The 25,347-nt window shown below is 40.6% G+C and overlaps 2 protein-coding genes across 3 annotated transcripts in view; both read right to left on the reverse strand.

Annotated features, from left to right (window-relative positions):
- Positions 1-1,393: 1,393 nt before the first annotated feature.
- LOC137269771 (uncharacterized) lies at positions 1,394-20,902 on the reverse strand. Its single transcript, XM_067803598.1, has 12 exons — positions 20,743-20,902; positions 20,574-20,657; positions 18,913-19,481; positions 18,348-18,516; positions 13,746-13,785; positions 11,816-12,843; positions 10,134-10,192; positions 9,259-9,354; positions 8,788-8,883; positions 7,703-7,763; positions 6,820-6,888; positions 1,394-4,916 (listed from the first exon to the last, which is right to left on the reverse strand). Exons 1-12 carry the CDS (start codon positions 20,900-20,902, stop codon positions 4,261-4,263), a joined length of 3,087 nt encoding a protein of 1,028 aa, XP_067659699.1. The 3' UTR covers positions 1,394-4,260.
- Positions 20,903-20,914: 12 nt separating this feature from the next.
- The window catches only part of LOC137269773 (uncharacterized), a 35,017-nt gene continuing 30,584 nt past the window's right edge, over positions 20,915-25,347 (reverse strand). For both annotated transcript variants that reach the window (XM_067803601.1, XM_067803600.1), the window contains exons 2-3: positions 22,426-22,538; positions 20,915-22,005 (exon numbers count right to left, since the gene is read on the reverse strand). In XM_067803601.1, the coding sequence (XP_067659702.1) occupies positions 20,915-22,005; positions 22,426-22,468 (1,134 nt within the window). In that variant the 5' untranslated portion in view covers positions 22,469-22,538. The remainder of the gene's footprint in view (positions 22,006-22,425; positions 22,539-25,347) is intronic.

The following is a 25,347-nucleotide window of genomic DNA, read 5'->3' on the forward strand; positions in this document are numbered from 1 at the left end:
CCCATACAGAAGAAACCTCAAAGGTGAATGTTGTTGATATGTCCACCCATACAGAAGAAACCTCAAGGTGAATGTTGTTGATATGTCAACCCATACAGAAGAAACCTCAAAGGTGAATGTTGTTCATATGTCCACCCATACAGAAGAAACCTCAAAGGTGAATGTTGTTAATGTCTCCATCCATATAGTAGAAGGGACACAAATCATAGTGCTACACTACCAGAGTACTACATTCTTATGTTCGTCGTACAGAAGAAACGGGATACAGAAATCATTTGAACTGATTACGAATATCTATATACATGTACAGACGGAAACGCTCACAGAATATCTGATCAAGTAAGTGGCGTGGCCTTGTGCACCCTCGTTGAATGGCACACTTGCGAACAGATCCCCTGGAGACACGAATGAGCTCCCATGTTGTATAGTGTTGAAATATTTACAATTTGTTAAAGAAGGACATTATACGATCACGCAATACACATCAAAAGGATTTAAACAGTAGTAGAACATCGAAGTATCTGTCTGTTAGACAGTGATACAGCACTTAGTGATGATACAGATCCCCAGCAAGACATATAAGGAACCTTTGCAACTTTCATAGTACAACAGCTTGATTTACAGCTTTCCCTTGGTTTGTGAGGATCGTTTCAAATTCATCCAGTGATTAAAAATACCTATATTCTGCAGTCAATGGAAAATGTATTTTGTATGAAATGGTCATAAGGTTGTGCAATGAGACTTAAGAATAGGGTTCTATATTTAAAAAACCTAGCACAGAATTCATTCAAGGCCATTGAAATATTTATCCTTTGTAATGGAAACCTCAACACCGTCAAGCAAGTCTAGGACATGCTTCAATATACATAAGACATGATGTTTGTAGCGTCAGTCATTATGTGTTGCTGACAATTCCAGCTTGAGTTTAAACCCAACGAAAGACGTTGTCGTACAGTCCAGGTGGAAGATTATGACATCAGTGAAACTGATTGCTGCTACAAAAAGTCTGAACTCAGGACAGAATGTGTAACAACTTGCGCTTGGTGACATACTATGGAACTGTTAAAACTGCCTTTGATTCCGCTGTCAAAAAGGAAAAGTAAACTAGTCTGTCATCCAACGATGTATCTCTCGGATCCATCCTTAAATATTGATATGTAGGTATTGCTAGAACTGCTCATATTCTTGTTCTGCGGACGATGTAATAGCCTTGTGGTCAGAGCGTTCACTCGTCTTACCGGACATGAGTACAATTTGTGAAGCCCATTTCTAAATATATAGCTTCTTGGATTTGGTTAACGCCATGTCTACTTGTGGTTTTACCATCTGATAAGGAAAGGACAACTGACGGGAAGGCGACTTATCATCAAGTTAAGTATTAAAAGACACAAAACATTTTAATATTTTTTATTTCAATCACAGATAATAAACAAAAGGTACAAGCGTATATGGGATCATGACTATGTATATCAAGAGTTAACCAACTGAAAACTCTGGCTAGTTACAAGTATTATCAGCTTGTTTAAATTCATGCATTATTGTGCAGCTACACAAGAAAACGGAATGAATCTCTAACAAGGGGAAACTGGTGCAAATACTTGTTAAATACGCAATGTGAAAATTAATATGTGCTTCACCCAACAACAGATTACGTTGGCGATGTTATAAGACATCCGATTATGATAGTGAGAAATGCGTAACTCAAATGTGACGCGTATTTTCGTGAGGGAAAAACATTTGGTATATATGTATTTCTGTTTTGTTTTGCCTGTATATTTTTGCGTTGTTGATTTTGTCCAGAAGTGAAAGTGACTTTGTGTACCGAGTGTGTTGCAATGCTGTAGCGCGGTGTGTAAGTGCAAGTGTGTGACTGCTTATGTCTAGTCGGGACAAGATACCATGTACCTGTTTAACACGGACTCCCACCCACAAAACTGAGTTCGTACGACCACTTGTCTTTTTACCCATCTATAGATTGCGTCCAAATATCACCAACTGACCACATGCAATTACCTTACATCTTAATGATCCTCTTTGACGTAATAAGAAAAATAAAATAGTTTCAGCTTTGATGGTCACATGGGGACAAAGTCATCTAGTAATCTGTCATTAAAAGTTCTATTTGTTTTGGAGTCAAGAGATGGGGTGTAGTAGTAAAGTAAAGGTAAACGGTCACGGGTTAGGTTAGTACAAATAAGTCCTGACTGGTTACAGTACTAGTAACATAACAACTACGTACTGGTGTTAACACAAAATGATTCAACAAAGGAACAATGACAATTAACAGGAGATACAGTTACATGTGTAGGCTACCAGTGTAGGAAAGATGTAGAAAATCTAGCCTGGCCACAGGACTGGCTGGTCAAATCTTCTACCAGTCCTGCCATATTCTGATCTGTCATCCAAATATAAATGAAACATTATTTCAAGGCTTAAAAGTGGCTGTTTTATTATAAGTTATCATTTAATTTGCACACATAGAGCTTGGACTGTTAAAAGTCTTCTTATGGAATCATCTGGGTGCAGCATTTCAAAACTTGTCTTCAGACAAGTCATCAACATCTCCATCGAGATTTGAAAACCGACCCGAGGTGAGGACGGACTAGAATGTATTTTAACCCGTCCTCCACAAAATTCGTTTGGACTGACCATCTTCCCTACACTGGAGTAGATCAAACATTTCATCCTCATATTTCAGTTAGACACTTGCGAGACATGAAAAGTGAATTAAAGATAGAATGAAGACAGATGAGTGATGATTAACGAAGCGATTGAGTTTTGGACGTTTGTTGTATATGAGCAGACTTAGGCTGTGTTTATAGTGCTAGCCCACTCATACACAACATACTGACATATAGCGGGGCACAGAATTTTAAATTTAGAAGTGATGAGGAGAGCTGAGCACTCAGTATTCTCGCACTGTAAAGTGTACGAGACGGTCAAAAGTAGTCGGTCATTCTCGATGTTCTGTGTTTGATGAGCTTCCATTATATCTTGAACGGATCAATCGCAAAACCATATCCAGCATTTCATATGTGGTTAACGAAATATTAGTCATGACAACACATTGGCATATACTATTTCTAACAAAATGGAGAAAACAAAAAAAAAGGATCTGTCATTGGGTACCTCTTCGGTAATTGTATGTCTTCAGATTATACCCAATAAATGTGTTCAGTAGAGTACATGAACTTCCTGTCATAATCAACAATGAAAGATTTAGAATGCTTGATTGATATTTAGACGGGGTCTTGAGACACTCATTTAAATCTTTCAAAACCATTGGGTCCCACATATTGAAGATAGGGCTGTTTACATTATATTGAGAGCTATCAAATTCAGTGTTTCATTTGAACCCTTGGTATCACGTATGAACAAGTGAAAGCATCAGAACAACTTATGTCCTTATCATTACGTCAACTGAAGGATGATGGTTAGTGTCTCCAAGCTCTTTCAGTAAACATGTAGGGGAGGGCCTGTTTAACAATCAATTGTAGTTTCAAATGATTTTTTTCTGAAATTTATCATCTAAATTTGATTCTAGCAGACTACTGCAAATACTAGTCTCAAACACACAAAAGTTTCTAGCATACATTGTCTGTGATGCAGTTATAGCATATTTTGCATTTTCGAAAGGAACCGCGATAAAAAGTGAAACAAAATGGGGATCGTGAGGCTGGAACATAGCACAACCAATTAGCGTGAGGTTCACAATAATCTGTACAAAAATATAACATTAAAACAACTGCATTTGTATCATTTCGAGGCGAGGCCGAGTACTTGGAACAGACCATCGCATTTGCATTTCGCTCTCCCTGTCACTCCAGGCAGAGTTTTGTTTGTGTGTGAGGGCGGCTACACTGAACATAACATATTTACAACAACATACATGTCGTTGGACCGCATCGTTGACAATGAAATGTGTGAAGACAGGTTTACAGTATTGCATGTCAGATGCATCACCATCCGAGACACAACATTTGACCTTCAAAAAAGTGTAGGGAAATTTCATTTCAACGTTCATATAATAACAACGCATTTTCCTTATGACCGTGCATATGTGATGCAGCAAAACAGCTATTGCCCAGATTACCTTTTCGACGGATGGTACTATCTCTGTGATTTTGAATATCAACTATCGTCAGTGACAATTGTCTTGCCCGTCAGTTGAGTACAAATGTATAATATACTACACAGATACACTTCATATCTATTTTTGTTCATCATCAACACCATCAAAATCTCTCTGCTCCCATTACGTCACGACAGTGCATTGACAATCATTGCTTTCTTCTCCTCAGTCATGTTGATGTCGTTGCCCTCTACAAGTCTCATGCTGACAGCGCAGTCCTCTGGGTTATACAGCCCGAACATAGGCCACAGTGGTTCACAAGAGTCTACATTGTCTAATGCTGACATGACCTTCTCCTCTTTCACATCAATGAAGACAATCTTCTTCCTGGCGTCATCATAGACAACACCGTAATGTAGTGTGTGCGATACCCCTGCTGTGTTGGGGAGAGTGTCAGGCAGATGCAGTACACACTTCCCCGCCTTACATATGCACCCGCATATCCCGCCGTGTTTAGTACAGTGGGCGACGGTAATGCTGTAGGAGTGAGGACGTTCACCTATACAATGACTCACGTCTCTCTCCTCCTGCCTACAAACTCCAATCTCCAGGATGAGCCAGACACCTGAGAGTGGTTTGTTCAGACTGACCCTGTTCTCTACCTCCCAATACTGGGGACAGCCACTCTGTGGGAGGGGGACAGTACTGCATGTGCCGGTGTACTTCTCTAGTCTCCCCTCCCCTTCAGGTCTGGTGTCCGACTTTCTGTTGACCATGTCTCCTTCTGTGTTGATGTGGACTTTGTCGAGATTGACTCTGTCTTTGTCATACTTCAGTGGTGTACCTACAGCATAGGACACGTAGTTGGATTGTGAATAAAACATGACACAACTAGTAACGATAAATTGATAAAGTGAAAAGTGTACGAAGTGAGATTTGAATAAGAACAATAGAACCCATTACATATAGTGTAACAGAAACTCTTTGCTGTAGTGTGATGGATGACTTCTTCTGGTACACGTTTATCATATCATTCGGTTATCTGATAATATGTTAACCTGACAGAGGAGTAAAGAAGAGCGACTCAATAAACAAGGGTTATGCGACCATTTTCGTCAGCAATGAAAATGAGAGTGAATGGGGGAGGTAGAAACAATCTACAGCAATATCTCCACAGACAATAATAACACTATGTTATCAGATGCATCTTGATGATAGACATACTACGCCTAACCATAGAAAGATTTGGAGCTTTGTCCTTAAAGAGGAGAGAACCTATTCCTGCTACAACCTGTTCCTGAGTTTGACGAGAAGCATGCAATAGACCAGGCAATAAACTCCTTTCATCCTTTTTCCAAATATCCTTCAGGAAGAAGGTCTACGCAGTGCTTGACCCAAGATTATCATTTAGATTTAGTGATGCTATCCTCGACTTAATGATGCCGGTGAGTTCCAGGCACATTAACTGTCTCCACATTGCTGGCTATTTCTGAAGCTATACAGTAGGTGACTGACAGAGCAGTTTAAGAAGAGCTTAATATAATGTATGTGGAAACAGACTTTCTCCTGGAACCATTATCAACAACATTATCAAATGTGGCCTGAAGTCTCAACCTCACTTTTGTTCGAAAAGTGCATATGTAAGTCTTCTCAACTCCTATGCACATAGAGGAGAGTTAAGGAACTGTTAAGGGTGATTTCGGAATCACAGATATCAATGTTTGACAACATTATGTATGATCAAAAAGGTAACTCTTTCAAGAACTGGATGATAGATTGTATCTTTTACTATTAGCCATTAATCTTGTTTGTTAGATTTCTTTGAACGGTACCGGTGAAGGTCCCGGGGTAGAATAGGCCTTCAGCAACCCATGCTTGCCATAAAAGCGACTATGCTTGTCGTAAGAGGCGACTAACGGGATCGGATGGTCAAGCTCGCTGACTTCGCTGACACATGTCATCGGTTTCCAATTGTGCAGATCGATGCTCATGTTGTTGGTCACTGGATTGTCTGGTCCAGACTCGATTATTTACAGACCGCCGCCATATAGCTGGAATATTGCTGAGTGCGGCGTAAAACTAAACTCACTCACTCTTTGAACGGTGAATATATTTCACTTATTGCAACAAATTGGCACTTCTGGAAAGTTTTATGCTTTAATCCAAAAAGTACCTATCTTCACCCTTTGCCACTGCACTAAATTTGGTGTACACACTTCATGTTCACCCGCGTTGACGAGTTTCAATGGTGGTGTGATAAACTTTCAGGACAACAAAAAACTGGAAGGGAAAGATGTTGTGCCCTCTGGGTCCGACTATGCCCTTGCTAAACTTTGTTGTTGGACCATATGAACTTAGCTGGTGGTGATCTCACTGTGTTGAAACGACTTTTCACATCCCCAAGTACCAATCAGGGAAGTGGTCAACTGTGTACTTCCTGTTCCTCGTCCGTCAAGTGCCCGATTTCCCTTTTACACCGCAGTATATTGGCACAGCAACAGCCTCAGGTGGCTAGTTCGTGTTGCCATCTTATCCTTCACCGTATACCTCTTCATACCCTTTCATCACGCTCATTATTTTCAGTTTTCCCAGCACATGGTTTACACGTGTCCAAAGAATGAGTGGACTGAGTGGTAAGCCAAGAGAGACGAAGACCAGTAGCTCTACCACCTGTACTAAAAGACGGGCATACTGGAACCGACAAATAGTAATATGAGGTATACATGGGAGATTCAAGATGTACTTACACTCCAGAAACATAGATCTGTTTACAGGTTCTGGTTTCAGCTCATGGACAGCACACTTCCTGGCCACACCTGTGACATAAATATTACGTCTCCATTACTGTGGAGGTTACACATATGGTTCCACTGTTATACATATTACGTTAAGGTTAAACGCGATAAGAATTAGTCTGTAACGGCCTGTTCAGCCTTCCTTCATCTACACTTAGCTCTTCGAAGAAAAGGACCTTACACACAACCGAGCATTTCGTGTAATTTTCTTGTCTTGTTTTCACTTTTAAAAATGTTATTACGACACACCTCACAACACAGGTTTTGTCGTGATTTTCAAATAAAGATATTGATTATATTTATATTGGTTATATCGTGTCCAATGATGTAGCATCAGTAGGTACTCCCCGTCTCATGTAATGTCAGTTGTCTTGAGGTAAGATTCTTCAAAGGTGTTTAGAAGTTGGTGTAGTAATACATGACAAATCTAATGGATAACAGCATCAGGAATTGGCGCAAAAGAACAATTAATGAGTCAATCATCAGTATAAGGAGAAAATTAGATAAGTGCCCGAGATCAACAGAAATCAAGTGGTTACCTCCCTTGTGCCAGGTGTATCACCAAAAAGTCATACTCTCTCTATATTAGTATATACTATTCACTATATCATCATCCACATGACAAAAGGGCAAGGAATAGCCCAGATACGTTGTGATAGTTATGTCAGGGAGTTGTTATCCATAAGATTTCTCTTGTCCTGAGGTTCTGATTTTGGTTTCAGAGAGAGAGAAGCCGTTCACTTGCCTTTACCATTATGACGACAAACAGGCTTGTTGATACAAGAACTATTACGTGACTGGGAATGGTCAAAGGAGAAAGCTAATACTAAGTTACCGAGCAAGAAGTCCATGGTTGTTGGCGCTCTCTTCTCGATGAGTTCTTTCTCATTGATGCGCTGAAATTATAACAAGCTAATTACTTATCATAGACTAACAAAAGGCGACTATGCTTGTCGTAAGAGGCGACTAACGGCTCGCTGACTTGGTTGACACATGTCACATGTCATCGGTTCCCAATTGCGCAGATCGATGCTCATGTTGTTGGACAATCATGGGATTGTCTGGTCCAGACTCGATTATTTACAGACCGCCGCCATATAGCTGGAATATTGCTCACTCACTCACTATCATAGACTAACAATGGGTGAGTGTGTTCAGTATTTTGCCTCACTCGGCAATATACCAGATACATGGCCACGGTCTGTAAATAAGCGGGGCTGGACCAGACAGTATGAGCATCGATCTATACAAGTGGGATACGATAACATGTCTTTCAATAGGCTTTCCAAAACATGTTTGCATGTGTGCCGTCACAAATGCGTTAAGCCACATTTACATCTCTGTAAAAAACGAGTTAGTCAGTGAGCTAATATTTACCGTCACGGTCAAACTGTAACTTAAACAATCTATACATCAAACCTAATTATATTTATAATGTATATACATATTAAAAATGCCCTCAGTGGTGGGGGTTGGGGGGGTGGTTGGGGGGCTGTGTGTGTGTGTGTGGGGGGGGGGGGGGGGGGGGTGCCAATGCTCACAGATCAATAACGGCAGGGTATTGTAACACTCACTCGTTTTAATTAGTTACTAAAAATGCCTCCAATCGCCAGCAGCCGAAGGGAAAGGGTAAAACAGCGGTAGACCTTGCCTAGTATGGTGATCTATCTTAAGTTGGCATTCAACAACCGATTTTACATGCTTGATAGTTTTCCCTACTTTTGCGATATTCTCATTACATTCCGACGATGATTATTTAACTCCTTGTATTTACAGTGTATGTACAACATTTCCTGTCTGAAATATTGCCGATGTGACGTTAACATTAACTCACTCATTCACTCGCGAGTGAGATTGCTTAGATAACATTTTTCGATGTAATGTATGAAGATGTAAGTACACGCAGGTTAAGAAACAAACCGTTTGCAAGCTTCTGATTTCAGCACTGTATTCATCTGTAAGTCTTTCAATGCGTTTCTCATCGGAATCATTCTTCGTCTTCAGTTCTGCGATGACCTGTAATAAATATCTCCAACTACACATTGCTGTGAGGTAGTAGATACATGTGTTTTTGTAATCGAGCATTTGAGTGGTCAAGCCTTACTGCACATATGTTGCAGAGTTACCCACTTGAAACATGAAAATGTGATCTTTCTGGGAGTTCAGTGAATCTGTCCAAAGGACTGGTTAATGTTAGGTCGACGTGTGTTGTCAGTAAAAAGAGAAAATTAACCCAATACGAAAGGAAGAATATTGAATTGCGGAGGAGGTTTAATTGAACGTTTACCTTAAATATTCTTCATACTGAAGTTAGACTTAATGATATTGCTCAGGTAACATTTTTGAGTATAACATATGAAGATGTAAGTATATGCAGGTTAAGAAACAAACCGTTTGCAAGCTTCTGATTTCAGCATTGTATTCATCTGTAAGTCTTTCAATGCGTTTCTCATCGGAATCATTCTTCGTCTTCAGTTCAGCAATGACCTGTAACAAATATCTTATCAACTACAGACCCGTGAAGGTCCCAGGGTAGAGTAGGCCTTCATGCTTGCGATAAAAGGAGACAGTGCTTGTCGTAAGAGGCGATTAACGGGATCAGGTGGTCAGGCTCGCTGACTTGGTTCACACATCGGTTCCCTATAGCGCAGACAGATGCTCATGCTGACCACTGGATTCTTTGGTCCAGACCGCCACCATATAGTTGGAACGTTGCTGAGTGCGGCATAAAACTAAACTCACTCACTCTTCAACTACACATTGTTATGAGCTAAAAGATATAGGTGTGTCGTGATTAACATTAGAAAATATCGAGCACTTTGGTCAAGCCTTACTGCAAATATGCTGCAATGTTACCCGCTTCGCTGTTGACACAGAGAGGATGATCATCCTGGGCGGTCATTAAAGGCCGTCTGTATCCTTGTAAAAGCAATATGGAGATCGAACGAGACTTTTTATGACCTATCGGCCTGCTACTACGTTCGGGGAGGACATACAGTGGCATATGTTATGGTGCCTGGTCGACATCTGACCCATGGTTGACACCTTTAGTGCTAATAATACTTAGTGCTACAAACAAGATTTTATGTGACATTATATCGTCCACCTCTTGTTCTAGTATAGTTTGCAATAAGGTTTTGGGTGAAGTGTTCATCAACTCGTTCAGACAACGACAAATACTCTAGGTCGCTCCTTGATATAAAAGGTAACGACTATCGACCAACGTTACAGGAAAGAATCATGATGACTGCATTGACTGTACTCACCGTCTTGTGTTTCATTTCTATGTCGGCCATGAAGTCATCATCAGTCTGAGTATTCGAGTCTAAACACATATGAACATAACATGAATGCAGGCTTTGCGGGCTCTGATCGAATATATATTCTTCAAAAAAGAAAAGGAGTAACTTGACATGCTGTTTTGCAGTTTACTTACTGAGTGCATATAACTGATTCAAACATAACATCATTGCTCAATTACAGTCAAATTGTCAGTTTACACATTTCCAAAACATGGTTATCAAGACAGTGTTTGGTAAAACCACAGAGGGCTGTCAAAGTCACTTGGTCAGAGTAAAATATATGACTCGGGTGTGATCAAGGCAAGCATCAATAAAAGCTTAACCGCGGTGACCCATAGAAGAGAAAAGATGCTCAATACTGAATTGAGGAATGTTTTGAGTCTCGGTGAAGTGCTGTGTGTAAGTCTATGTGGAGTTTACGCTGGGGCAAGCGCCAAAGTACCCCAAATACGTTCAATGGGGGACGAAACAGGTGTTCGAGTAGGCCAAGGTAACACGTGAACATTGTTTGGGTGGAGGAAATCCTGTCAAACAGCTGCAACGTGAGGTAGAGGTCATGCCCCTAGGATCAGACGTTGACGTTGACGTTGATGACGGGATCAACGTGAAGTTTTGGCTTCCCATAACTACCTGCGTACCGTCTGTTCAGAGATTCCGCACAGTCCACGTTTAGATTTAGATTGTTGTCAATGATGCGGCCGTGGTGTTTGAACGAAGATGTCTCAACCGGATGTAGCAATCAGACAGAGGTGGAAATTCTAGGTTGGGTCTGTCACTAACATGAACAGTAGTGTTATATCGGGCCCGAAGGTATGAGATGATCTGTCTGGACAAGCTGAAGCCCCTGCCACTATATACGGCAATTCCCGTCCTTGCAAACAGCCGATGGTGTTGTGTCGGTGAACTTGTGTCAGTCATTCCACTCTCTTGTTGTCTATAGTGGCTTAAAGCAGTACATCTGGAGTATCCTTGATGTGGATTTTTTGATACACAGTTTTATGATGCACGTGCATTTCATGTACGTTTTAACGATTCACTACAAACGTGAGTGTAACGTTACGGTTTTGTTCAACGTTTGTTTTTGAACGTTTTGTCGTCGATAACCAATCCTCCACGTTTTGATTCCCAATGATTTACTCTGTGGACCCGTGAAGGTCCCGGGGTAGAAGAGGTCTTCAGCATCCCATGCTTGCCATAAAAGGCGACTATGTTTGTCGTGAGAAGCGACTAACGGGATCAGGTGGTCAGGCTCACTGACTTGGTTGGCACATGTGATCAGTTCCCAATAGCGCAGATCGATGTTCATGTTGCTGGTCACTGGATTGTCTGGTCCAGACTCGATTATTTCCAGACCGCCGCCATATAACTGGAACATTGCCGAGTGCGACGTAAAACTCAACTCACTTACTCACTCAGCCTGGATTAGTTTGTGTCAAATATTGTCCTGAAAATACACATTGTTCCTATGTCAAATCTATTTTCTTTATGAGAATATAAATTAATCAGCAAATTCCATTATACGAAACAAGAGCAAGTCGATGTTATGGAAGCACGTGAAGGAAGTCTTAATATAATGCACTCAAACCTACATACATTAACTGTACACATCTCATAATTTTAAGAACTATTTTTTTCAGCAAGCATACCTGTAACATGCTGAGGTGTCAAAAGGGTGCCAAATCCTGAAATGATGGACCTGAGTTTTGACATGATGTTTCTGTTGTTGAGAGCTGGAGGAATGATGTGTGTTTCTGGTCTATGAGTGTCTTGACATGTCTTAGTCATGCCTGTTACTGAACTCTCCACGGCCAGGAGGTCTAACTTTGAGCCATAGAGCAGGACTTTGTCGATGTAGTCAACAACACCTTTGCATGTTTTCAAATCGTCTTCATAAGCTGTGAGAAGGCCATGCTGTCCTGCATTAGATTCATTTGATTGACGTTCGAGATCGATCATAAGTTCCCTTTCACTTTGATCAAGTTGTGATCTCAGTATCTGGAAGGTATGGTCAACCGTTTTCTTCCAAATACTGTGCGTTCTCTGAGTGCATTCCATTCCTTGTTTGACGCGCTGTATGTTTAATTGCTCCTGTATCGTTGATAAAATATTCTTATGAGAGTACATCTGTTTTCTTACAGCATCAGCAACCACATCCAACTCCTCAACATCATGGTTTGCGTGATCGCTAAGTCTACATCTCGCACAGATTAACTTCTCGCAGCTTTTGTCCAAGAGATACAGAGAGTCGTGTTCATGGATGTTGCAAGATGTTGGAATGTTCGAGACAGTCGGTACCATGTCGCTGATGTTTTGAAGTTCATGGTTTCTGAAAACTTTAAGGCTACTGTGCGTAGTCTGGCAGTATTCACAGAGTAACTCTTGACAGTCCTGACACCAACACACGGCCTGGTTGCCGTCATCTTCATGTGTACAGAGAAGTTCTGTGGGTCGATGTTTGGCCGTCAGGTGGAATATTTCTTTCTGTCTCACTGCATCCTTCTGGAGGGTTGTGTCTGTGAGGTTGACCTCCCTCTGACAGGTATGGCATGATATCACGCCATCAGATGTCACACATGTCTCACACACGACGTGTAGACAGGGCAGTAGGTAGGGGGCGGGGCCCTTCAGTGTCAACTGCAGCTGACAGATGGAACAGGTCGGGAAAATGTCTACTCTGAAAGACAGACAGCTTGAATGAGTAAATAAAATCATGCAATGTAGTGACATAGGCATTGGACAGAAACATGTTGTAGCTCTAGAAAAAGGTGAATCCTTCAGCATACATGGAGAATACAATACCTATATACCAAAGCCCCTGTTAAGTATTAAACCTTTGCTAGCATAAACAAATTCACATGAATGGTTCACTGCTCCCTGCCCCTTGTCCCCTCTGATTCAAGGATCCGACCTTGGCATGTTGGTAACAGCCTTGTTATGGTACTTGTGGACTAGTATGTTGTAGAAACATCGGAAAGGTTTAAATAATATTATAATTAGTCCATAATACTTCAATTTAAATTTACAATTGTTAAGCACACCGGTATTAACAGAGTCAAATTCAAACCTTTTGTCATGGAAATAAGAAACAGATTCACTTTCTACAAAAGGCATCATAAAGGTCTGTTGACCCATGTGAACCCGCACTTCATCTTAATCTACCTGAAAGCAGTTTGTTTGCAGCATAAGCGTGTGTAAAACCTTATGGCGTGATTGTTTTCGAATTTGGTTTCATGTTTTGATGAACAGAGTTTCTGAACGCACTTTCTGGAAGGCTGAAGTTGGGCTCTCTTTGGCACTTGCTAAGGTGACGACGCTCGTGATGGTGGTGTTCAGAAAATAATAATAGCGCTGAGTGTGCACTTTACGACAGTGCACGTTCCACGTGAGGTGACCCAGTAGTGGTTATTAGTGGCTCATAACCCATGTCTGAAACTTCTCTATCATTTTCAGATGTAATAGTGTGTATGACCATTTTCTTTTGTCTTCTTACCTGTAGCATTCCTGTATATGTGTATATGCTCATTTGTCAACAATTGTTCTCTGAATAACAATGGGGAAGAGTTAAAACTGTCTTACGTGGTCGATGTTCTTGCACCAGCGTCCCAATGTTTCACCTCTGTGAAAAAAGCACATTTAAGCATCAATAAATGCAAATAAAACTGATAAAATGAAGGTCAGTGTGAGGTTTAAGATCAAGCTATTGTATGCCACATGATTTTAATGATGAACTTGGTTAAACTGTGTATAACTTCATTATGTGGTATGTGTGTAACCTTGTACTGAACTCATCAGCTTATTAAGTGGAAGATTCAGGAAGATATGTCATCATGGCTAGTTTCTGCCTACAGTTTGTGTAAAAACACAATGTGTATTATCCGGTAATTATTGCATACGATAAGTCTTGGTGTGTAGTGTATCAAATAGGCATGACAACTCTGTATGCATTTCTATCACATATACAAGATTCTTAAAAGGACTGCACGGTTAACTGAATTTCTGTAGAATTGTGTTGACCAAGCTGTGGTGTATGTTGACTATGTTGAACCAGTTCACGGTCGACCACCCTGCTGAGCCCTAGCCTCACCTATGAGAAAATAGGATTCAGTCTGTAAAGAAAAAGCTGTCAGCCCGCCTCACTCCACTGGTAAAACATATCAATTCGGGGAATTTCAACAGCAAATCGATGAATATGTAGGGTTACCTGAATTTGTATGCGTGTTTGTTCTGACTGGATGGGTCATCGATAAAGATATTAACTGGATTTGCACCCACCATGGGTTCACGTTACTTTGACAATTATGATTCAAATTGCAGTATTGAACAACTACAAGTTGATAACGTAATAGAGTTCAGTAGCTCACATCTGATGTTATGTGGAGATATGAACGCTAGAACTTGTCGACTCAATATTCCATCTGTACATCCTAGTGATGACGCGCATAACTTCGGTTCATATTGTGACCAAGATGACACTCCAGTCGAGAATCGTAAATCGCAAGATAATATGGTAAATTGATTTGGTCGCATATTGCTCGACATGTGTTACGCCTTCCATTTACTCACAGTTAATGAGAGAGTGAATGGGAACGTAAATAGCGAGTATACATACTGCAGGAAGAAAGGCTGTAGTGTGAATGACAAATTTATTTGCTCGTCAGACTTATTCCAATATTTTCAACACTTTAATAAGGGAGAACACTATGCCTCAAATAATTTTACACGAGTTGTCGTGTAGTTCCCCCAAAATGACCCATACATCAAATGCGTCTAATAACAAGCCAGCTAATACAGAGAAGATGTTCTGGAATGTATCATTCTGTTCTACATTTCTAAATACTCTACGTCAAGAATCGGGCCAACTTGGTGAAAACCTGCTATCAACACCTCATTGCCAAAAATATGAGAATCTCTGGATCGCTACACACACAGGGGTTCCAGGTTGGTCGTGGATAAAAATCGGTCTGTATAAGTCTATCTAGACGTCAAAAACAGAGGTAATAATCGTTTCAGGGTAAAGATCAGATCTGCATTGTTTCAAGCCAACATGCATTCTGACAGACTTTTGAGCTATCCTGAAGATGACAGAATCAACTGGGATGGTATAGACAAACTATCTCAGATCACTATAATTGAAAAACAGAATGAACACATAGCCATCAACGTATTTGGGCATGAAGGCAACAAAACGATTGTGCACAGGATCAGCCAGGTGACTGAGGGCCGCAAGACTGTCAATGTATTCATGATTCAGCGACGTGACAAGTATCACTACGCATGGATAAAACACTCAAACATGCTGTTGTACGGCCAAACAAAACAGAAAGATGAAAAACACTTTAGTGAATGATGCCTGCATTGCTTAATGTGAGCAGATTTATTAGAATCACACTGGGAGGATTGTCTAAGTGTGGGGTAGATGACTGTATGAATCTACAAGCCCAACCACAACATCAACATCTTAAAATTCTCCAACCACAAAAATCGAATGCTTGTGCCTTACGTCATTTATGCCGACTTCGAAGATCTCATTAAAATGGTGGACACTATCAGCCCATTAGAAGTTTTATGCATGAAACACAGGAACTTGACACATGTGGTTTTGGATACATAGTCGTCCAATGCAACGGAAAAAAACAACACTTCAGTGGTATACAGAGGCCCTGATGGGAACGAAAAATTTCTCACATGTTTGCAACAGCAAGAGAAAGCCATCAGGAAAAAGGTTGTATGCTATCGCCCCTATGCAGCTGACTCAAGCCAACCAGCAAGCCCACAAGAATGTCAAGAATTGTCACGCATGTGATGAACAGTGGTTCTGTGAGAGATCACTGCCATATCACCAGTGAGTACAGAGGAGCTGCTCAAGGCGCATGCAACCTCAAACTCAAAATCAGTACCAAAACCATCCAAGTCCCTGTTGTGTTTCACAGTCTCCGCGGGTACAACTCTTACCTGATAATGAAGGTCATCGTGAAGGTTGATGGCAACCTAACATGCATCCTGAAACCACATGGTAAAATATATCTCATTCTCGGTAAATGGTCTGAGATTCATAGACAGTATTCAGTTCCCTGGTCCAGGTTCGACGAGTCACGACTCCCCCCCCCCCCCACCCCATTCAACTTATTTTACTGCAACTTGGCTGACGCAGGCCTGGAAGACGCTGGGTGAATATCATGACCTGTACTTGAAAGCAGACGTACTCCTGTTGGTTGACGTGTTTGAGATACTCAGAAAAATGTGCTCGAAACAGTACGGCCTGGATCCTGCGTGTTAGTTCTCCTCCCTTGGTCTCTTTAGGGATGCTCTGCTCAAGAAAATGACTGTGAAACTCAAACTATCGATGGATTATGACAAGCACCTGTTCACTGAAAAGAGGCTTGCGAGGAGAGATTTTGGCATCCAAACATTACGCAAGAGCCAACAAAAAGTATGTGAATGGTTATAATCTGAATCAACCGACCAAACACCTCCTCTGCCTCAACGCCAACATCCAGTATGGCTAGGCCATGGGCCAGTATCTACCCACTGGGGACTTGCGTCTCCTCACCTAAGACGATTCTCTTGATGAGCCTCTCACCAGGTTCAAACAAAGGCTGCTTATTCGAATATCTTGGAAAATCCCATGGATTTCCACGACTCACACAACAGCTACCTGTTCACCCCCAGACGTTTGATGGTTAACCCAAATTGGAGGTCCGAATATCAACAAACACTGCTTGGGGAAAATAAACTAACCAACGCTGAAAAATTAGATGAAATAATGATGAAGTTATTCGTCCCCAGGTTGGGGAATCGAACCAATAGCATCTATCTTGCTAGGAGTTTTGGATGGTTACAGACTGATGCATGGCTCTGTCACTGAGAGGCTCTCTTAATCTTCGGAATGATCTAGATTTTTCCCATACTGTAACATTATGTACATTAAAATATATGAATTTAATATAATAAATATAATGGTTGACATTCCGATGGATAATTTGGGTGTTGGTGTGCTCGATGAGGGGGATTACGAGGAAGACACTTTGTTTACCAACCTGAGCGACGAACTCGTCAAACAAACCATCAACAATTATTATCATTATAAAACGTGATAAACATTAGATCGAGCCGTTGTATGGAGACTATTCCAAGCTTGTTATTGATGACAAGGGCACACTGCGATTGAAAGCTCATCCACAAATCGATCATGTGAACACGTGCATGAGAAAAACGCTCTCTCTGTTAATACTGGCTGGAAAACATTGCGTTAAATTTCTTCCGGATGACTTAAACCATCTAGATTACAGGGGTGCAAAACCTAAACTTCCACTCAAAGTAGTTCGGGATTTGCAGGATCAAACTCGGCTACATCAAAGGCGATGTACCCCAACGTGCCAAAGAAACGTCGGACAGCATCGAAAAACTGTTGGACACGTACTGGAATGAGCCTTTCCTGGGTTTTCAATTCCTTGTTGGAGAACAGAAGGGGTTAGATAGGGCATTGTGAACCGTTCATGGAGAATTTGTGAAAAACATGGGAAAACTGATCGAACTCGATGTTATGGTTATTGTTTTCAACAGCATTTGCAGCAGCGCTTTCCTAGATACCAATGTGGGCGTTTCAAAACCGGAATAATACTTGCAAATGTAGGGGGTTTGTTGAAAATGTGTGCTGCAGTATTCTGAATTCTCGGGAGGCGATTTATGAGTTCTTGTGAGATATGGAGCAGACGGCTGTTCAATCAGTGCATGAGAGATCAAATAAGTGCTGTTGTAGAATCCTCAGTCAGAAGACAACAAATGGTTCTGATGTGATAGTAACTTCCTGGGCCGACTCGCATTACCTCTGTCTTGTCCTCATTCGGCTTGAGGAGACTGGTGGTCATCCAAGCCTTGACATGGTCATCTGAGTGTCATCTGTATACACATGATGTAGGACATTGTGGCACTGGATTACCTCCCCCAAGTGCTTGGTGCACATGGTAGATAACAAAGGTCCAAAAATAGAATCTCTGGGGACACTGTAGTTCACAGAGACTGTGGAGAACTGCAAGTTTCAAGTATCTTTAACAAAAAAAAGACAGGTCAGATACAAGTCGATTATGTTTCATTATTTTTTTTGTCCAAGTTGGATTTTTCTAATAAGTGGTTTGACAGATGCTTATTTATGTTGATGTGTCAAAAGTAAATATTTACCAGATGGTTTGTCTTGAATGATATGAGGGGATGATTCATTCTCCAGTCTCTCCTGCTGAGCAGACAGATATTTCAGTAGGGCTGTTCGCACTTCATGATATGGATATACACTCTGATGGTTGATATGGTTGACATCCTTTGCATGTATCTGTTGTAATTCGTCCGCTACCTTAAAATGGAAAATAAACAAATATGCAGAAGAAAAAAAAACAAAATGTGATTGTGGAGGAAAAACCATATATATCGTGTATCATGATTTTTCAGTTTCCATTAGGGATATTATTCCAGCAACATTCCGTTGACTATACATTCTCTCCTTTTGTTGCGTTTCAAGATTTTAAAGGTAATGAACCTGGTTTTTATGATGGTTACAACATTGCCAAATTGAACTACAAATATGGCTACAACTATCAAATACGTTTTAACTTTGAAAAAGTGTCTGAAACTGTTCGCTGAGCCTGTGCCATGCACATTCAAATACTATTTAAACACTTCCACCTTTCTCGCTAAAGGTCACTGCAATTCAACTGGTGAATTTACTTGAAAACACAAAATGTGTACGTACATCGTGTTTGATTATGGTTGTCACATTTGCTGTATCTTTCAAAGATGGAGAAATCCTCTCTGCCTCAGTGTCCTTGGACAGGCGTTTCAAGAAGGACTTCATAATGGTTGTACATTTGTCCATGCCCATACGCAGTTCGGTAGGAAAACGAATGAGTTTGGTTGAATTCACACCTTGGTTGATCCTTGTCAGGAAGCTGTGTGTCTCTTGCCATGACAGCTTGTCTACAGTGACGTGAACAGCACTGAAATCAAACTTCGTATCCTCCTTGACATGTCTAATAAACAACGTCGCAAAACTGGTGTTGTATTGAAGGGTCTTGAGGCTGTCTCCATTCTCAGCTGTGAATGTCAGCACCATGACTGGCTGTGTTGGCGAGAACACACACACATCACACAGGACAGACGCAGGTACTCGCCCCTCCCAAGATGGGTCTATCATCTTCATTAAGCTGCCTCCTGCGATGATGACTGTACAATCTCTGTCTGGTAGGTCTCTCAGTCTACGTACAATTTGGGCATACTCTTCTTTTGGTGTGGATTCAATACTGATCGGGAAAATGCCAAAGGCTGAAAAAGCCATCACAAAATAACAAAAAAGTATGATATATTGAATTAAATCAGGGAACACGTACTCAGGGTTCAATAGTCACTATCAGATAGGTCATGTAAGCAAAAGACAGGTGTACTGTTTTTTGTTTTTTTTGGGTTTTATTTTGGAGAGCCATTTGCATGTGCTGTAGCTAGAGTGAGTGAGTGGTCCGTTTGACATCGCGCTCCAGTATTACACTGCAACACTACAAAAATGACTTGGTTTCCAGAAACCTGGAAACCATCCGTAATGTGGGTAATTGCGGAATCCAGTTGGTTTCCATTCCCTGAAACTCACTGAGTTTCCAACTACATTCCATTTTGGAATCTGTGATTTTGGTATTTCTGTAAATGGAAACCAAATTCGGGGGTTTCTTGTTGGTTTCCATATCTGGAATTTGCAATTCTCAGATCTCACTAAATGGAAACAAACATAAAACCAGGTTCATGTTGGTTTCCATTGCGCTGTTTTGAACTAAGTATCATAAACTGTGTAATTGTTTGCCATCCTGACATCCATTTGGTATCCATTCAGTGAATTCAGTTTCCAGATAGAATCCATAATGGATACTCTAAGCTCCGGTGATGGAAACTAACACGAAGCTATGGCCATGTGTTAGTTTCCATTCCTGACTCACACTTAGCTTTCACGAGCTGTTATAATTCAATCTGAACATGCCTTGGGAAGGAATAGCAGATTCATATCATTGCTTAGATGAACAAGACAACAAAAGTAAATTGTTGACGCATCATTCGGTGGATATCATAATATTAAATGTGGCTTCAAATGACGGAGTTGCACCTAGAAAAATACTTATTATGATAATTATCCACAGGACGTGCCCCTTTAAAATAAATAAACACCTAGACGTATCTTCAGTTTGGCCAAAGTGTATTTGAGACAAAACACAAGCATTCTGGGCCCAGTTTATACACACCATAGACAAGTCCTATAAGGTTTGCTCTACATAAAGAATAAATGAGTATGCAACATGATGCTATTGTTTCTTACTGTGGATATTCAATTCCGACAAAACAATTTGCTTAGCAAACAAAACATCTAATACGCACATGGTCGTTCCGACTCTGCTGATAGAATTCTCAGTATCTGTCTTTTTTCCTTTGTAGAGACAATACTGGATTGGTGCGCATCACCTGAAACAGGCATATCAAATTAATAAATCATACAGAAACAAAACATATATGTATATGTATATATTGCAAATCAATATAGTCTTACCAGAAGTTTTGAATCGTGGTTCAGGATCATCAGCGTCAGACAGGTCATCATAGGTCGGTAAGGGAATTTCTCCTTCCGAGCTGTACCGACTGGAAATACTGTTGTCATCACTGTCGTCACTATCATACATCTGTCCCGGTAACCATAAATGCTCATACATGGTGAACGACTATTACACTATGATAGCTTGAAATCGCTCTAACCAGGTAGTTTTGTCCATCCGCTGTATAGCATTGTTCTTCACTTCATACGCCCTCGGTCCGTCCTTGTCACTGAAGATGATACCATCATACCAACGAACAGCCACTTCCAGAACACGCCTCTTAGTTCCAGAAATTGAATGCAAACACACTTCAATCAAATCGTCAGGGACACTACAAAATGTTCCCGTTTGCAAAGCTATTGAATCACTTTGAAGTTTAGCTTTAATGTCTCTAATAATATCTGATGCTTCAAATTCCAGGTAAAACCCATCAATGTAAGGAAGTTTGGTCCTGTACTTTTCAATGTCCAGAGTATTCTCACTTATTCCAACATAGTACGATCCGCCTCCTTCAATCTTGGACATAGATGTCAGGTTATCTTTCAGCTTGAGATCATACCATAGATAATCCACGAAATCTGACGGACTTTTAGAAACTTGCTTTCCTGTTTGATTTCTTAATTTGTCAACATGGAAACATTTGATCTCCGTATTTCTGCTTTCATGGAGACACTGAATATTTTCACATAAACCCTTTCGTTTGAATTTTTGAGAATCCGTGTTAGTCTGTCTACTAATCATGCATTTAGACAAACTGGCGGGAGTTACTGGTACGATTTCAATATCGTTCCTTGCTTTCGTGTTAAAATCAACAGTGGCTACTCTCTTCGTTTCCTTCACATTCAGAAGAATGAAGTCCGCATGGCATTGAAAGTTATGAATCTCAGAGAGCCAATGTCGCACGTATGTGTCCACGTATAACTCTTCGTCATCAAGGAGATTAGAGAGAGTCCTGGTTATGAACTCATCAAACGGTTCCAGACACCTGTCCTCCAGTAGTTGACCCTCGACATGAATCAGAACTTGGCCTCCTCCGCTGTTCCTCCAAGCTGAGACTATCTTCCCGAGTCTGTGAAGAGTTTTCCTTTTCTTTTCGAACTCTGGCCCTGATTTCCTTCCAGCACAGATGATAGACCGGGTTGTGTGGATAGAAATTATGTTAATACTGCTGTATGAAGACGTGTATGATTTTCCAACCGCCTCACATTTTTGGCACCCATCTGGAAAATTTATAAAGGACAGCAAACATATTTGGAAGAGTCCATGGCAAAGTGAAAACAAGTGACATCGTCAGTAAAAACATATGTTTACTTCGAGAAATCTGAGCCAGAACTGCTCAATGTCCTGATGGTATATTGTCGTATATGAATGGGTTTGAACATTACGCTTAGTAATTGTAAATGTTTGGATTTTTACGTGTATCCATAGTTTAGTTGGACTACTGATGTTTTGTTGAAGACATACGCTCACTAACCCACTGGTTAATACGCATCAAATAATAATACTGTGGCACAGGCTCCACCCCAACATATTTCTGTTTGCTATAGCTGGAAGGACGAACAGGTTATCTTTAGCCTAAGAAAGCGTTTGAAAAACTGCATAAATGATACTAAATTTGCAGTAGGAACTAATAGTATTACCTGTATACTTCTTAATCACTTCAGAGGGATGACAGGATGACATGACATCACAAACATAGCGATGTCATCCAAGATGCACCAGTTGGCCATGAAATGGTCAGTCACCCTAAATCCTGAAAACATGCAATGTCTGAATTAAATAAAAAAGAAAACATATTTTCGTGGCTTTATTAATGTACACAGTGTGGTAATTGCCCGATAAAGAAAACACAATTGACGATTTACAAAGACTGAAATATAAATTTCATAATTACAATGATTGCCAAAGTGTCTTAAGGCAACCCCATCAATGCTTATAATTTTTGTTACATTTAGATAGGTTTTATCTATTTCTCCTGCTTGGACGTTTTTTAATGTCGTTGCGATGTCAGTATTTTACGCCACACTCAACAATATCCCAGCTTTATGTCGGCGGTCTGTAAACAATCCAGTGATCAACAGCATGAGCATCGATCTGTACAATTGGGAACCGATGACGTGTCAACCAAGTCAGCAAGCCTGATCACCCGATCCCGTTAGTCGCCTCTTACGACAAGCATTGCCTCCTTTTATGGCAAGTATGGGTTGCTGAAGGCCTATTCTACCCCGATCCTTCACGGGTATCATTGAGAATGCCTAGCTGGGCTGATTTGAGTTTAACCGTAATAAGCTGAGTTTCTGACAGATATACATCAACCTCTCTCAAATTAAAGTTTCTGATCAAAAGTTAATTCACACAGTTACGTATATACAGTGGATGCTGTCTAAACCGGCATTCATTGGGACTCAAAAACAGTCCGGTTTAGACAATGTGCCGGATTTTAGAGCTGATGATAAATGAACAAGCCACAATGGCACTGACATTTTATACAAGTGTTGAGAACTTGCTGGCTTGGACAGGAGCGATTTGAGTCCGCTGTATTTCCGATATTACATATTACATGTGTCATGAGATATTCTCTGATCTATTTCGTCATTTAGTTTTAAGCTACAAACATGACTTCAGCTTTGAGACATTGTTTCGCGTTAAGATTTAGATATGTCAGAAACACTTAACTTTGTTAAGAAACAGTAGCTTTCAGTGGCTTTCATATGCATATTCCCCGTGTTAATAATATGTACACTTCTATCAATTTTCTTGTGTCCATTATAGAATATGTGCACAGTCATTGCTTGTTGATTGTGCAAACACTATTTGTAGTGAGCTGATATTGATAGGAGCATCGTAATAAAGAGACAATGTGAATTTAAATATATCACACATACCGGGTAGCTAACCAAACCAAATTTTTACGAGAAAGTTTTCATTGGCCGTACAATCCATTCCGTTTGTATATCTGTTTAGTGCACTAGAACATGTTTCATATTACTCAGTGAAATGCAGATTGAACAAAGCGACAACAGCACAAACCAGTTTCAACACTTTCGAGTGACTGCAAGCACTATCGCTTGTTCATCACCTGTGTCTACCAGACCATATATGTCTGCTGACATGCTTTGCAACATAATTGCAGGGGAGTTTGTCATCCGTTAACACAAATGTAATACTCAAGGACACTTTAACACGCCACTAACAGAACAGTAGTCTATACAGAGCAACCTGTAACATTGCACACCATTTATGTCCCTTTGCCAGTGCATGCACTGAACAGTTTTTAAACCTATTTTGCAAAATTGCTCAGGTCTTGTGAGTCCATCTTTAAAGATATTTAGCAGTTTGTCAATCTGGACTATTATGGGGATAAATTGGGAACACGTTGACACGCAAAAAACATATTCACGGTTTTCCTCGTGACAAAGGTTGGGCGTTCGATTCACCTGTCACGTTGCTTGGTACGTGAAGTGAAGTTTGCAAGCACCTGTTTAAATGGCCTGTTGACCTGTCCCAGACACTGAGGCATCGTTAGACGGAGGATGATACGGTGGAGGTTAATACCATTTTGCAGTAGAGAACTGTCTCACGTCCTCCGATATAAATTGGGGTCCATTATCATGAACAACCTCTTTCAGGAGGCCGTTTAATGCAGCTTATTGGTTTGGTTTTTGTCATGGTCTTGGTCGATGGTCACTATTCATTACCACGGAAAGACAGCAGTCAGTGTGGATTCTTTCGCAAGCCCTTTCGAGAGTAAGGCCATGGCTGTACCTTTGCAGCTGGTGTGCCATGGTGCTGCACCTGACACACCCCACCGCCCAAAGCACACTTTTAAAAATACACTTCTTCATATCTAGGTAACACTTGACAGCAAAGAGGCTCTGCATGTAACATTTTTGGTTTGGTAAAGAAGGAGAAATTGGCCTATATCAATACCTCACCAGTACATATATCATCTCCACGTTGTACAAATGAATTGGATACGCAAAACGAAACGACAATTTAATTTATATATGTGTGTTGTAGGTGCTTATAAACCTTTGCTTACAGGTACACTTCATTAACTGTTTACAGTGGAAGCTGTCTAAACCGGCACTCATTGGGACTGAAAAAACAATCCAGTTTAGACAATGGATTTTAGAGTTGATGAGAAATGTACAAGAAACAATGGGACTGAGATTTTATGCCAGTATTGACATCTTGCCGGCTTGGGCAAGTGCCGGTATTGACAGCGTCCATTGTACACATATTTGTCTAGCATAATTTATCAAGTCGTTTTGACCTAAGCATATCCAGATGCAGGGACTCTTGTGGTGGTACTGACACCGTTGTTAGCTGGAGGTATTCCGTATAACAAAGGTTGGAATCTATGGCCGTGTACATGGGAATAGGTATTATTTCTAACAACAGTATTTAACTTACATATATAAAGATAATGAACTGTGTCTTCACTGTAGTATATACAAGCACAACTAGAAATGAGTCTATTTGCTTTATTTGCATTCAAAGCACTACACCGGAGATAAAGTCGACAGTCTAGATTAAACAGAATTGGCTGAATTAAACAG

The sequence above is a fragment of the Haliotis asinina genome, unplaced genomic scaffold, assembly GCF_037392515.1.
Source record: "Haliotis asinina isolate JCU_RB_2024 unplaced genomic scaffold, JCU_Hal_asi_v2 scaffold_17, whole genome shotgun sequence".
NCBI lineage: Eukaryota > Metazoa > Mollusca > Gastropoda > Lepetellida > Haliotidae > Haliotis > Haliotis asinina.

Coding starts and splice junctions, on each gene's coding strand:
- LOC137269771 (XM_067803598.1), bottom strand. CDS start 20,902: ATGTATGAGCATTTATGGTTACCGGGACAGATGTATGATAGTGACGAC. Junction 19,482..20,573: donor AGCAGAGTCGGAACGACCAT/GTGCGTATTAGA, acceptor TGGCTTTTTCAG/CCTTTGGCATTTTCCCGATC. Junction 10,193..11,815: donor GACACCTCAGCATGTTACAG/GTATGCTTGCTG, acceptor ATATGTGTTTAG/ACTCGAATACTCAGACTGAT.